General features: G+C 35.2%; 1 protein-coding gene across 22 annotated transcripts in view; it reads right to left on the bottom strand.

Annotated features, from left to right (window-relative positions):
• The window catches only part of Znf451 (zinc finger protein 451), a 93290-nt gene that overhangs the window by 69119 nt on the left and 8319 nt on the right, over window positions 1-15852 (bottom strand). Inside the window, exon 4 of one of the 22 annotated variants that reach the window (XM_046432552.2) lies at window positions 5241-15275. The exons of the other annotated variants lie outside the window; for them this stretch is intronic. Coding sequence (XP_046288508.1) covers window positions 13779-15275 — 1497 coding nt within the window. The 3' untranslated portion in view covers window positions 5241-13778. Of the gene's footprint in view, window positions 1-5240; window positions 15276-15852 lie in introns of those variants that run through there. 22 annotated transcript variants of the gene reach the window in all.

Here is a 15852-nt window from a genome sequence, read left to right as displayed (position 1 = left end):
CTAGGAATGTTAAGAAGTTTAGCCTTTAAGCAACGTTTAAACCTTCATTTAGATCTCTCCAACTTTACTCTAAAATTAATCTATAGTCCTAAACCATTATCTTTATTTGAAAAAATTAGTTATGTAAAATATGTAAATGTGTAAAATTATGGGGTACAGTGTGATCATTCAATATATTTATACAATGTATGATGATTACATCGTGGTAATTAGCATTTCCACCTTAAATATTTATCATGACCATTACACCTTGAAAGTTAAGTAAAACTGTTAGAATTGTTACTAAATTGTTTACTACCATTATTTAACTATCCATAGCCTACATTACCTTTTATTTAACAGTATGGTTCTATCTCAATAAAAAGACCATTTCTTTCTGATCAGTTCTGATCATCCAATTATCATTTACAAGTTGTAAGAGCTGAAAAGACCCATATCCCTGAGTCTGAAAACAGAAGACATCTTAGAACTGAGTGTGGTCTCCTTTTCCTTTTCCCCATGGAGAAAGTTTCTACTTTCTTCTTGAAAAGAAAACAACCAAAAAAGAAATTCTGACTACCTACATTGAAAAATCTGGGAAAAAAGGAATGATAACTAGAGAGAACAAGCATTTCAACTTTGAAATCTTTGCCAATATTAAAGTTAGCACTCTAAAACTGAGAAAAGGAATTTTCTCTTTAACTGGGGGACATAGTATATATGAAGCAGATTATAAAAGTCATATGATATTTTTCCATCACACTTCTGGGTTGGGTGAGGGTCAAACTGTTGATTGGGGCTAGAAGTGTGGATCAGTGGAAGAGTGCTTTCCTAGCATGCTTGAGGTCCTGACTGAATCCCCTGCATAGAGGATGGATGGAGGTTGCTAGATAAGTCAGGCATGAGTAAAAATTTATATATGAATACTATCCCTTTCTCCAGAAAGACAAGTTCCTCTGCTAATGATACTGAGGAGTGATCTCTAGATGTCAATGAATTATACTCTTCTATCATTCTGGGAAAAGATATTGGCATTGAAAAAAGCAGAGAGATCACTGCTATAAAAATGTTAGAGAATTTACCCATAAGTCACAGAAACCCCTCTTTTGCACAGCTGTAAAGCAGGTAACTTAAAGAATTAAACCTACAGAAACAAATTTCAAATGATCAGAATGTAAGGGAAAGAAAACTTAACATGATTTTGTTACCAAATCAACTGCAAAACCAAAGGTTTGGTATTGTCAGGAATATGGGCAAAATGCAAATTAATTTCAGGGTAGATGAAAATACCTTAAATGCTTCCTACAAAACTAAAATAAAGGGGGTTACTCAATTCTTAGGATTGGGAATTCCTACCATTCCATTAGTGCCAATATGCTAAATTGTAATTTTAACATGAAATCATAAAATAAAATTCCAGGACTGGTCTTCTTAAGCTTGATTTGTCATCTGCCCCAAAGTCTATTGATGGAATTATCACTTAGGTTCTTGGAGCTTTTCTAAGAAAAGTCTGGCAATCACATAGGTACTTCCTAAGCTAGACCTAAACTGACTCTGAATCCATAGTGACCATAACAGGATTTATGTTTCATTTAGATTACTGGCAGCTACAGAAGCTCCAGGATCATCCTTTTTGAATTACCTCATTAAGTCACTCAGGACTAATTTCTCTGTAGGATAGACAGTAATACTAAAGAATCCACATTACAGTAAATGATAAGCCATCAATTCATTCAGTTATTTCTTGAGAGAAGCATAGGAAAGTCTTAGGAAAAATATTGGGAATAATGTCTCTAAAATTTGTCTATATTTTAGATCACTCTGTACCAGTTTTCCTCCATACTCAGATCTGCACAGAATTAAAGAAGATGTAAAAGTCAGGAGTTTAGTCAGTATGAAATTCTAATATTGTCAAGTATATTTCTTTACATTTTTATTTAAAACTTGAGGTAAAACATGTACAAAGCAATTTGGGGTGTGTCCTAGAAATGACATTCAAATTTAGGATACTGGTTAAAACTGTGTATACATGTTCATGAAATCTAAGCAATTACAAGTCAAAGTAAAGAAGAAAGAATATTTTTTGTTCTAAAGAACAATGTTTATGTTTTATTATAGCTTGAAGAATTACAGCAAAAAAATTGGAGTCTGGAAATAGGGTGTAACTTGGGCAAGAAAGAGGGCTTTCTTATGACATCTACTGATAAATTTCATTTAACAAATTAAAAAAAAATTGTCCCTGGAGGTATAATGACTAGGTTACATTTTTTCCAACCCTAACAGAAACACATTAAAAATAAAAGGCAGGCACAGTGCTGCATGCCTATAATCCCAGCTACTCAAAAGGATGAGGTGGAAAAATCTTCAGCCCACAAGTTGGGAAACAAGCCTAGGCAACACAGCAATACCTCTCTCAAAAAAATATTTTCATAGGTTTGAAGACAAACACCATTATCACTTTAAAGCAAAAAATGTTTAGTAAAAAATGTCTGTTTTGGTTTTTGGTACAGGGGATTATACTCCAGGAGTACTTAAATACTGAGCCACATCACCAATGATTTTTTATTTTGAGATAGGGTCTCCCTAAACTGCTGAGGCTGGCCTCGAACTTGCAATCCTCCTACCTCAGCCTCCCAAGTTTACTAGGATTGTAGGCACGTGCCACCACACCTGGCTCATAAGTAGTTTTTGTTTTTTTTTTTTTACCTCGGGGTCAAACCCAGGGATTTGTGAATGTAAGGCAGATGCTTTGCCACTGAGCTACATCCCAGGCTCTCAGTATGTTGCCCACACTGGTTTCATAATTCTGGGCTCAAGAAACCTTCTCTTCAGCTTCCCAAGCAACTCAGACCTACAAGCACTTGCCACTGCACCCAGCTCACATGATTTTTTCAAAAAACCCAAAGCGCATGAACTAACATTGTACACAGTAAAACATTAAAAATATACATAATTAGCCAGGTGAGGTGGCACATGCCTGTAATCCCAGTAGCTAGGGAGGCTGAGGAAGGATGATCAAGAGTTCAAAAGAGTTCAAAGCCACCTCATCAACCTAGGAAGGTCCCAACCAACTCAGTGAGACCCTGCCTCTAAATAAAATATAAAAAGAACTGGGGTTGTGGCTCAGTGGTTAAGCGCCCCTGGGTTCAATCCCCAGTAGCAAAAAAAAAAAAAAAAGCATAATTAAATTGAAAGTTGAAATCTGAAAATATTAACTTACTTAACTTAAACCTGACCTTTCTCAACTGATGTCTGAATGTAAATATAGGAAACAATATTCTTAGCTGTTCTAATCACAAAGGTAAGTTCTAAGTTTTAATGAGTGTATTTAAAAGAAAGCTAATTACATTCCGAAAGAAATTTTTACTGGAAGCTAAAAATTTCTCACTAGTCTTAGATTAATATATACATAAGTAACTTCACAGGTGAACTTTCTTTTAAAATTAATCTACATATGCTTTCTTCTTGAACTGCGCACTATCAATTCTGAAATGGATTAGGGTGCAGAATCAACTCTCCTTTAGTAGTTAAGAAAGGCCCTGATATTTGGGGCTGGGGTTGTGGCTCAGCGGAAGAGCACTCGCCTAGCATGTACAAGGCCCTGGGCTTAATCCTCAGCACCACATAAAAATAAAATAAAGATATTGTGTCCAACTACAACTAAAAAATATATTAAAAGAAAGAAAGAAAGGCCTTGGTGTTGAATGCTGAGAAAACTGGATCTACATTGTTTTATTAAAAACTATTCAAGGTCCCATATTTTCTCAAATATTAAATACAGGCAAGATCTTTCACATTACTCATTATACAACTGCTCACCCAAAAGTTGAATCCCTAAGTCACTTTTTTCAGTTACTTTAGAAATATTTGCCAATATCAGCTCAAAGGAAATACATAATAAGAGTGATTCTGGGGGCTGGGGATGTGGCTCAAGTGGTAGCGAGCTCGCCTGGCATGCGTGCGGCCCGGGTTTGATCCTCAGCACCACATACAAACAAAGATGCTGTGTCCGCTGAAAAAACTAAAAAATAAATATTAAAAACTCTCTCTCTCAAAAAAAATTTTTTTAAAAAAGAGTGATTCTGCTTTTGCAAAGCGATTTCTATAAAAAACAATACTGAAATCATTTTGTAACTTGTAGCACTGTATTAGTGGTGGCTTTTTAAGTGAACAGACGGTATATTTTTATTTATTTTTATTTTTTTAAAAATGCCAGGCAAGCACGCTACCGCTTGAGCCACATCCCCAGCCCTGGTATATTTTTAAATCATTAATATTCTCCTCTAAAAGCATTTTAGTTCTTAATGAAAATGATTACATTTTACATTTCTTACAAAATTTCCTTTTTAAAATACCTTTATTTTATTTTTATGTGGTGCTGAGGATCAAACCCAGGGCCACAACCCCAGCCCACAAAATTACCTTTTTGTGTGTGTATGTGTGTGGTAGGACTGAAGCCAGGGACTCATGCATGCTAGGCAAGTGCTCTACCACTAACCTATATTCCTAGCCTTTTTTCAATTTTGAGACAAGATCTCACCTAGTTGCCCACCCTGGTCTCAAAACTGTCAATCCTCTACCCTCTGCCTCTTCAGTGGCTCAATTTACAGGCATGCACTACCACAACCAGCCTTTCATAATTATTTTAATAGAAGTATGAATATATCCACAGGATCTTCCTGAAAAATAGAATAATTCTACTCCACCTACTACACAGGTGACAGAACATAGGAAAAATGTACTTCGCAAAACTATTACCCAAAGAAGTGACCACAACAAACCAAGTTTCCTATCTGACTTACCAAAGGCAATTTTGGAACTCTGAAAAAGCCAGTAGCAAGGAAAGAAGAAATCTGTAATGGGCACGGGATTGAGTGAAAGGAATATCAGCTAGCAGTAACTAGGCAGAGAATGACTATTTCCTCCCTCAACTTTATCTTCTTTGTAAGGAAAACTGAATTCAAAGGAAATCCAAAATAGCAACCAACTGCAAAAAATGTAAGGAATTTGCTTTACAAATCATCCTGTCATCCACATGACCAGGTACTTCTTTTGAAAAGAATTCCTAAAATAAATGCATTACAAATTTCAAAGCCTATTTATTAATTGCCCATTCTAAAGCTTCAGTCCCTTGTTTGGTGTGAAATTTGCACTCCCAAACACTGTGTTTACTCTTGTAACCAACATAACCCCAAATAATGATGTGAAGGTCAACAGTTTTTCACAAGAATTTTATATCCAAATACAGACAAAACAAGAGATAAACACAGCAAAGCAGTACAATATTTATTTACCATATCCAGCAGCAAAGTTTTTGAACCAAGACACTCTCTTTTTACAAAGCAATCTCCTTTCCCCACCCTTTACTATTTATTGTTTACAAATACAAAGTACATAGAACATCTGTTTTATGTGAACAGAGTGAAAAACATACATACAGATATACCCCAATCTGTAAAGTACTTTATTCAGTTAAGAAAGCTTAACTGAATACCACCAAACCTGTTAAACAAGATTCCTATATTCTGATAATCAAACTGCCAATCTTTCTGTAAAAATCCTAAGAAAATGACTTTGATCCTCCATCAATATCAACAACAAAAAAGAGTACAACTTTGGAACTTAAGAGAATTTCTTAATATCTCTCAGTATGACACTGTGACAAAGAGGATTTACTTTTTAACCCTGAGTGCCACTGCACTGCACTGCCTCCTGCACAGGGAGGGTAAAAAGGAAAAAAAACAAAAACAATATAGGGAAGAAAACATGAAAGGGGCAACAATAGCAAGGAAAGAAAGGAGAAAAAGCAAACAGTTGACAAAATGTGTTTGGGAGCTGCTGGAGAGAACCACTGGCATAAGGTTCACAGTTGCTACAACTCAACTCCAGGAAAATGTCAATGCAGTATCCTTCTTATAACTATCTTCATTTTTTCCAAGTTCACCCAGAAATTATCCATATATCAACACAGAGAGAAACTGGCCACATTTGGCTATACTGAGGGAGATGCTGCCAGCTGACTGAAGTGTTTAACTGTATTCACAAGGTATGCCATATTCCACTTATGCAGAGTTATCCTGTCCATCTTCAAAGTTACACTCTACCAATGTCTTAATTTTCTCTCATTATTTAAGCTGCCCCAGGGGCAGAAGTACACTGTTAAGAGTTCTCCTTAGGTTCAGTTCAGGAAAAAAACGAATAAGCTGTTCTGTGGCTGTGAATGACTATGATACAAACCAAGTCCTAGACAAACTACTTCTATAACCTTACAAGTACAAACAGTATCCTTGCAGGAACCAATACATTCACATGGATAATTTATCCCTTCTCCTCAGCTTAATTTCCTTCATTTCTATCCTCCTAAAGGCTATTTCTTATAATTCTGAAACCAGACACACCTCATGATGTTTTCCATCTTCGCATACAATAATCCCTCTATCTTAATGCCTGGCTTCTGCTTCTCCACTGGATCAACTAACTCTTTACTAACCATCCCCCAAAACTCAGCTCAAGCATTATTAAGAAAGAAAAGCTTCCCTGACTCCTCTATCTGACCCTTTCTTTTGTTCATACTCCACCACAGGTTTTCCTCTAAATAAAGCAGTTTCCACTACCTCTTATTATTTGCTTCTCTTAAGAGAATATACTGTCTTACTAACCCTCAGTATTCCCAGACCTTCCATATATAGGTAGGTGCTGAAAAAGGAGTCTGACAAATGAAAAGATGACTGTTTCCAACATAACTACAAAATAACATCCATCAAAAATCATATATGCATACCTATGCACACAAGCTCTTCATTCTCCATTCTCCTTTATTATTCTTATTGTTTAACACAAGCATTTCTTAGCTTCTACTTCAGAAAAGAGACTTAGTCCATTATTAGGCTTGTAATATAGCCTTAAAATGTAAACATGAGGAACATGATCATATAGCATAAAATGAACAATCACATGCTATTAAATATGTTTATAAATGTATATAATTATCCATATCCAATATCATCCCTCAGTTATAAGAAATCTAAGGATGTAGAGAAGAATAGCACAATGACTTATAAAAGAAAATCTGTATTAAGATTAAATGTTTTCAAAGTACTTCCAGGTATCACCTCATTTGAGAGTAGAAAAACGAAGGCATAAGAAGTGACTTGTTACTACTGAGACCAAGGCCTTAGGTACTCAAACACCACATGATTTGCACCATTCCATCTTCTTTCCATTAAGCCAATATCCTCAAGATGTCAGTAAAGAAATTTTCAGTATATATCTGAAACAAAATGAGTGCAGCAAACAAAAAACACAGACCAAAGTAAAAAAAACAGGAATTATGATTCAAATGGTAAAGTCTAAAAATGAATGAAATACAAATAAGCAATAAGTAAAACAGAAGTCAGAGAACAGGGTTCCTGACTAAAGACATCAAGTTATGAGGAGTGGGAGTATACCAATAAACACAAAGTTCAAGGAAGAAAAAAGTTAGCATTTATCAAAGAGGTAAAACTTGTCTAGGGCCTTGAAAAACACATAGAGGCAGCCTAGCACAGTGCTTAAGGGACACTCTGGAAGAAGTGTACATTAAAGCTCAGTTACAACACTCGAGACAGTTGCTCAATGACTGCAAAATAAGGATGAATTTCTATCTCAAGAATGTTTAGAACATATAGGTGCTACTAAAGTAGATTTTTTTCTTCTACTTCCTTCTCAGGTAGGAAGATGATGATTGGACACAAGGCTATCAAGGTGGTTCCATGACGTTTCAGAATACATGGGAGTTGTTATAAGCCATTACAGAAATGTCAACACAGGCAATTCCATGCTAAGAATATAAAATAGACTAACATATTAACTATATTCTTACCCAATACAGAAAGGAATGGGTTGCACACTTATTAGCAAGAACTTACTTAATGCAATTAAAACATTTTTTAAAAAAAGGAATTGAAAACTTCAAACTGTGTTTAATGAGCTGGGATGTTTTTATTTCATTATCCACATCACTACTGCCTAAATAATTAAAAGACAAAGGAACCACAACATGATTGTTATGTAACACATAACTACATTATAAATCAAACTAGGGAACCATCACAGATAAAAGTGGGAGTTAAAAAGAGGTCTATTTATAGACCTTAAAACTGAACACTATAATGGCGCCATTCTTCTGGGTAATGAAAGAAAAAAGAAAGCATATGATAGCTTATGGGGAAAAAATAGCATGTGGAAATTAGTCTCATAAAAAGACTAGTAAGAGACCTATTACATAGCAACACCTGAAGCCTTTAAGGTCAAAGTAGAATTTTTAAAATTATCACTAAATACAAAACAGTTCCTTTCACTTTTACCAAGGAATATACTCAAAGAATATTAGAAAACAAGACCACTTGAGAGATAGTCAAAGTTCCAAAAGAAACTTAAGAACTCTGAACTCTTCATAAGTCATCTGAAAATCTATCCAATAAGCCACTTGAAAGTTACCTCAGTGAAAACAGTAAAACCCTCGAGACCTAGAGAAAACCAGAGAACTGTAATATACAATATATCAAGAATCCATGGCAATGCACTTCAAATTTTTCAAATAAATTTGACCATAAGTAATACATTTGTGTGAATATGTAGAAATGAGAAAACACTGCCTGCCATTAAAAAAGAACGCATTAAAAATTGATGAAAATAACCAAAAAACACTTTGAGACTGAACTGGTTATATGTTTGTTTTTGTTTTGTTTTTTTAAAAAAAGCATTATGGAAAATTAGAAAATCTCTTACAATAAAGCCTAAGACATCGTATTTAGGTATACAAATACAAAGCCACATCAAAATCTGGCTACTGTACACTGGTAGAATTAAAAAATATAATCTACATCAAAGAGATTAAGAAGAGATCGGACATCCTTTTAAAGAGAAGAATAGTATAAAGATGAAGAAAAGATCAATACAAAGAATAAAATAAGTAATATGCTAACATTATAAGGACATGACTGGACTATGACCACACGTGGATATATCTCACAGGAAGCAAACATAATTTCCAGTAATAAGATATCTCAATGTTATCAAGCATTACTATAAAAAAGCTTTCATTACAATACAGTAAAGCAAATAAAAAGACAAAGTACAAAAACATTATCTCACTAATAAGAAAAAAAGATTTAATAAAACAATGTTATCATCATCCATACAGGAAGGGACATATTTTAATGGTTTACATAGCTTACTGTAATTGGAAAAAAATAACTGCAAGATTTGCATTCAGTATAGTAATCGTCATCAGTTTACTGATAACTTCCATCTGTATATTTTCTTAACTAGAAAAGAACTGGTTGGTTTGTGTATGTACTAAACACCATATAGAATAGATTTGGCCAAATAAATGACATGCATATGTGACAACAATAGCTACTAACATTAAGTACATAAAAGTAAATTTCAAAAGATAATGGAACACAAAACAGTGCAAAAACTGGGGCAAAATATGCCTTGCATTTAAAAAAAAAGTTTTCAGTTATTGCAATCTTCTAAAAATATCTAATCTGTAATTTCAAACCTTCATCAGAATCCCAATTAATTATATCTTAAAGAATAATAAACTTGTCATTTAACCCTATAATCATCCATATCAGTACCCAACTTTACATTTAGAAGGGATTCTGAAGTTTGTCTTTTTCAACCTCACTGTTTACAATACCTGAGAGGTTATCCTGGATGTGTCAGGCCCTTTAAAGACATTATCAATCAGGTCACTTAGGTACACTTCAGTAAATTATTAGTGTTGTCCAATATAAATTATTAATGTAGTCCTAATATAGAGTACTCTACAGTATCCAAGTAGCCTGAAAGAGTTTGTTTCCCTCAAAAAGACATTTTGAGGGCTAAGTAAATAAATGAATTATACTGATAAAGAAGCTGCCACTCCATTTAAAAAAAATTTAAATATAATGTAATTACACTGATAAGGAAGCTGTCATACATCTAAAATATATATATATATGTATGTATGTATATATGTTGTGTGTGTGTAAAGTGTTGGCAAATTTACTGCTTTTTAAAAAATATCCTTGCTTTTTCTAACCAAGTGAACATTCACTTATCACATATAAGCTGTGTTACCATGGCTAACAAGGTTAGATAGGAGACAAATGATTCAATCAGAAAATCCAGAACACAAAGAGAGAAAACAAAGCTGCCTTAATGCCTAGAAAACTGGGCAAATCACTAAAAACTAAAAAATAACTTCTGTGACGTTAATTAAATAAGGGGGAGGGAAGTATACTCCACAACCTTCTGAAATTAATCAACAGTGCTAAGAGAAAACAACCAGTCAGAAGGAGAGTACATTTAGATAGTGCAATTTTACAGATAATAAACCAAAAAATTAAATCACCATACAAAATTCACATAAATATCACCAGCAATATATGTAAGACTTCAAAATTTAACTTTTAAACATAAATGTGAAATTTAAAAAGGCACTTCATATAACAATTAATGGAAATAGTATTTCTCTATACACAGTAACTATAAGAAATCATATTGTCTCCATATACATTTTATGTCTAGTCAAGAATAACATTTTGAAGAAAAAGGATCATTAGACACATCCATTTTGAGAATACCAAATCATTAAACTTGCAACTATTTCAAGGCCTCCTGAAAAAAAACTAGAGGCATTTCAAATCAGATGTTAAGCTAATAGAGAATTCTGTCCCAGGCTCTGCACACGGCAGGCACAATATGAATACTACCTAATTATGAACTCTATATTCTATTGGGGTTGTCTTCCTGACAAAGTACCCACTTTTAGTTTTATAACACCATCATCATTCAAGTATGCCAGAGATTTTTTAAAAAGAATTTTTTAAAAAAGATAAATGGGCTAAGGACACTGGGATATTGTTTCTTCTACAGTCAAGAAACAAATCTAGAACTAAAAGCTATGCCCATCCTCCTGCATTCTGTCCTCATCCCCATTCAACTGTCTGATACCTTCATTAAGTTTCCTATTTAGTCACCCATTTGATGATTCCCAATACCTTTTCACTTTCAAAATATTCAATTCTCTGGAAACACTTGAGCTTATCAATTGAAGTGGTTAAGTAATGTTATTTTCACTTTATTATTGAGCAACATAAATATCACAAAAGGAACATAATAGCGATGTTGCCTATGTGTTTTAAAAATATTTAAGAAAGGAAGAGCTGTACAACAACGTGAATATAGTTAACTTAAAAAATGGTTAAGGTGCTAGGTTATATATATTTGTGTGTGTATATATACATATTTTTCTCCTTAATCACTGTTTAAAAGGGGAAGAAAAAGTAGAAGCATGTAAAATTGAAAAGCCAAAGCAGTTTCAGAGAATCGCATCTGCAAGTATCATTTATTTTGGTTTAGTTTTTGGAAAGTATGGGTATCTCAAAAATCATCAAGTTTGTGACATACCATCTAATTCAGGGAAAAAGGGAAAAGTAGGAACAGAATAGTGTGAAGTAGGCTTAAACAGTCAGGAACACTTTGTGCAGCCACATAAAATCTTTTAAGGTCTCTGTCTCCAATGACATCCCAGTGGTTAGTTCTTTCACCAAAGAAAACTACAATGTCAGTGTCAAGGACACAAGACTTCTTCACTGGTACAACACACTCTATATAGCTACAAAAATCTGTGTCTGATTTCTTGGCCCTTATTTCTTTTCAGTAATCAATGTTCTTCTAGAGTTCAATTTGACAGACAGTTTCAAACTGAGCATTAGCATGGATTTAAAGAAGTGGATGTAAACTTTGAAAAATACAGAAAAGGTAAATATTGATTCTAGATACAACTTGGCTAAATTTGCTAAATCTGTATCAAGACTAGTTTAGGTTTAATCTACAAAAGGGACAAACAGGACCAATACAGTATCCTAAAATTATCTGACAAATTAACTTCTTCCTAGTAGGGAAATTTATGCCTTTAACCTCTATGACACAAACACTAAGAGGAAGAAAGGCAGATAAAACAAGAGTGCTAAATATGATTATGATGAGGAAGAAGAATGAACTTCCAATAATAAACTATTAAAAAGTGGGACATCACAAAATGCCAATCACTACTGTGCAGGATCTATGGCATGAAGAAAGAGAAACCACATAAACTCGTAAAATAGTGCTAAATTCCATTAACAGTATCCAAAACACCTTGGTCAAGCAGATAAAAAAACACATATGTTTAACAAACCAAGAAATTACAGATTGTAGTTTGTACCCCCAACCCCTGGAAATTTTTTTTTTTTTTTTTTTTTTTTTTTGGCTTCCAAGCAAATTAACACTAGGTGGTAATGTATTCAGACCCCTCAAACTTATATTTACTCCATTCCCAAAGTCACTCTGTGAAGACAAAAGATCTAAAGGCTGGTATACGATACAGCCATTGCCTTGAGATTGAAGAGAAGATACTGTGGAACATATAATTGAGGTATCTGCTGTCAGTTCCAGTAGAGTGGAAAATTATTATTGGGAGCAAAAACACAAGTCATCTCTTATAGTGAGTCTAGACTAGGTGACCAATAAACCAAGACACATCTCTGTCTCAATTTCAGTCTTTCAAGAAATCATTAGCAGATATTATCATTTAAATATCCAAAAACAGAGCTATGCAGCTTGTTCTCTTCAAGATAGAGACACTTTAAACCTTGAGGATTTCTCAACAAAATCAAGATTGATGGTATCTCTTCATTTTGATAAGGGGACCAGATTGTCAGGCATGTTTAGAATTTTTACTCTTAAGAGAGTTCAGACTTGCATGCCTTGATTATGAAAATAATAAATATCCTTTATTTCCAGGGCACTGATGTGCATGTCTTTACTGCATTTAATGTGTGACACATTATCAAATTCAAAGGAATTAACTTTTTAGAAGACAGGTTTAAGAAGGTCATCCTTAGTGAAAGGCCCAGATTATAGAAAGACCTCTATGACTGAGTCTCACAGCTTGTTGACATAAGAGCTTGATAGGTCAAAGACTACTAGGATTGATGACAACAAAGAACTGTCTCACATGTAGCTTTATGAATGAATGGTGATGGTATGATGGCCATCAGTGTCGATGAAAAGTTACTGTGAAAATTTCTACAGTGATATTACAAGTAGGAAAGTCTCTTCCCAGCTGTGACATCTAGCCATTCCAACTGGAAGCAAACAGGATTCAGCAAAATTTTATTTGAATTCCAGTTGGCACATAGCTTGGTGGCCAGTTCTGAAGTCTCATAGAGCTTGATAGGAGTATAAATTCTTGGTGAGGTGATAATCTTGACCCAGAGACTGTAACAAATTTGACATTTCATGAAGATCTACCAAGCTGAAGCCTGAACAAGGAAGCACAGATGACCTAAAAATGAAGGATTTACCTCTGGTCTTAGTAAACAGAGATCTAATAGTAAGTAGATTGTTTCCATATCCAAAATCTGCTAGTTCTCACCAACAAGATTTTCCTGAGGAACAAATCTATACATTTTCTTTTAATCACAAGAGGATTCAGATTCCTGAGTGCCCTCCTCTGGACATATTTTGGACCAGAAATAATGGATAAACCTTGTCCAACCCTCTTTACAGGAAAGTCTCCACTGCTAACTTGGCCAATAAAATCAGTCTTTATCATATACTCATTCCAAAAGTCAAAAATTCAAACATTAGCTGTCATCATTCCAGACACGAATTCCATTTTGCAATGACCTCCTACCTGTAGATCCCGTTTTGAGTTGGGGGTGGGGCAAGTGAGATAGTTAGAATCTTGGATGAGTATTCTGCTGAACATGAACAGGTTATTAATTCTTGTACCCATGGCGTTCTGGAGATTCTCCCTTTTTTCTGTATCTATAGGGGTGGTTTCGAGGTTTGTACCAATCTCCTTTGGAGTATCCTCTATTGTGATAATGTGCTTTCTGATCATGACTATAAAAGTATCGATGCTGGTTGTAGTATTTACTGTGATCCCTATAGTCATTTTCTTTAATACTGTTTTCTTCTGCAACAACAGCATTCACATCTTGTCCAAAAAGGGAAGTACCATCAAAGGGTAAGTGTGAGATCTTTTCCTGGGTTTTCTTAGTGAGAGATGTAAGTCGGAGCCAGGCTTGCCTCCTGTAATCAATTGCCATGGCCATAACTCTAACTACAGAATCCATTATGTCCCTAGTAGTACAAAGTTGCCAAAGACCTGCGTCCATACCATCAGATATTATACACCTTGCTTTTCCACGATCAAACTCAGGATCATGAACCAGATCCTCCATGTCTTCCCAGAGTTTACGCTGATACTGAGTCATATAGGCCATGTAGCTAGCAGCTCGAGCTGCAATGGAGGCAGCATGGTAGAACCTACAACCCATGATCTCCATTTCTTTTGAGGTAGAATCTAGAGGAGATGTTGTATTTCCTCTTTTGCTGTGCTCCAGTGCTTCTACAATGGGGCCCTCAGCTGGTGGATTTGGTTGGAAAGGAGAGGTATCCTTGGCCACAGGATACACCCTGTGTCCCATGAAGGAAGAAGGATGGCAATCAGCAGGGTCCTTAAAAACTTCAGTGGTGGCAATTCTCAAAAGAGGATGCAAGGGAGGAACCAAGCGTTTTTTAGAGGTCACACAATCAGGTTTCCCTTCACAGGATTCTGCTTCAGATTGTAAGGTTACCCTCTTTATAACACCTCTTTGTTCCATTCTCTTCAGAAGACCTGTGAAACTGGATTGGGTGGGGTCAGTTGGCTGCCCTTTGTCATCTGCTGATGGGGATTTGCAATCAGTTTCTTCTTCAACTGTGGATAAATTTTCTTCCTTAGAGGTGGAGATGTCCCAAGGAACTGAGGAATTCTCACTTGGCCTAGAATGATGAAATCTAAAACAGCTCCGGGACTGCAGATCACGTATCACTCTGGACATCTCAGCTACTTGTGTCTGGAGATAGAGGATGGCATCCTGTCCATGTTGTGAAGCTGAAGAAGATTCTAAAGGTAAATCTTCTTTGTCCTCAGAAGAGGCCAAAGACTCTTGGGAGACCAGAGGTGGAGATGAAGGCAGAGTCTGATAATTTTGTGATGATTTAAGTGCCTCTGTCTCAGAGATCTTAATATCTGAATGATTTTGATCATTTTTCTGTTTCTCCAATGGGTTCTCAACAGCAGAAGGTTGAGAAACTGTCTTTTGTGGACTGTTGGCACAACTCCCAGAGGAGGAGCTGCTGTCTCCAATGGGAAGAAGAACATTGCAGCTAGAGCACATTTCTGGGCGATGATTCTCAGAGGATGGCACCTTAGATTCAGGCATTCTCTGGGTTATCCACATGAACAAAAAACCAAGGAAGAAAAAAAATATGCTTTTAATATGTTAACTTTCAAGTGCAGAGATGCATGTCCAGTAAGTAGAATCAATTTTTAAATTATTATAAATAAAAATGAAAGACATATCCACTACAGGTCAGTAAAGAGGTAACAGAAGTCAAATCCACAAGCTTCACTACCCCAAGCCCCAATATGAACTTTGGGCATTAATATGGAGCTCTGGCTATTAAAAAGCAGAAGGTAAACATATGCTAAATTCAAAGTGGTGCTACCCTGGCTTGTTGCTTGGTCCTGTGTTGACAGAATGATGAGACCAGGTAACAACAATTAATAAAAGAAAAACCCCACTGAACATATATAAGTCAGTAAGTGTGAGCTAATGATGGCAGAGAAAACTTGAGGAATGTCTCACCAAGAAGAAAAAAGTTGTTCTAAAACTCCCTTATTAGTCATTTTTAAGCCCGTTTAAAAATTTTTGGTCATTCACTTTCCATGAATTTTCAAAACTTTCCAGTTGTATGTTCCTACTTCATGGTTTCTAGTTTGAAGGAGCTTACATAGTTGTT

Source organism: Marmota monax, unplaced genomic scaffold, assembly GCF_021218885.2.
Source record: "Marmota monax isolate L192 unplaced genomic scaffold, Marmota_monax_Labrador192_F-V1.1 WCK01_AAM20220418_F8-fsc00116, whole genome shotgun sequence".
Taxonomy (NCBI): Eukaryota; Metazoa; Chordata; class Mammalia; order Rodentia; family Sciuridae; genus Marmota; species Marmota monax.
This window is presented reverse-complemented; position numbering and strand designations above follow the sequence as displayed.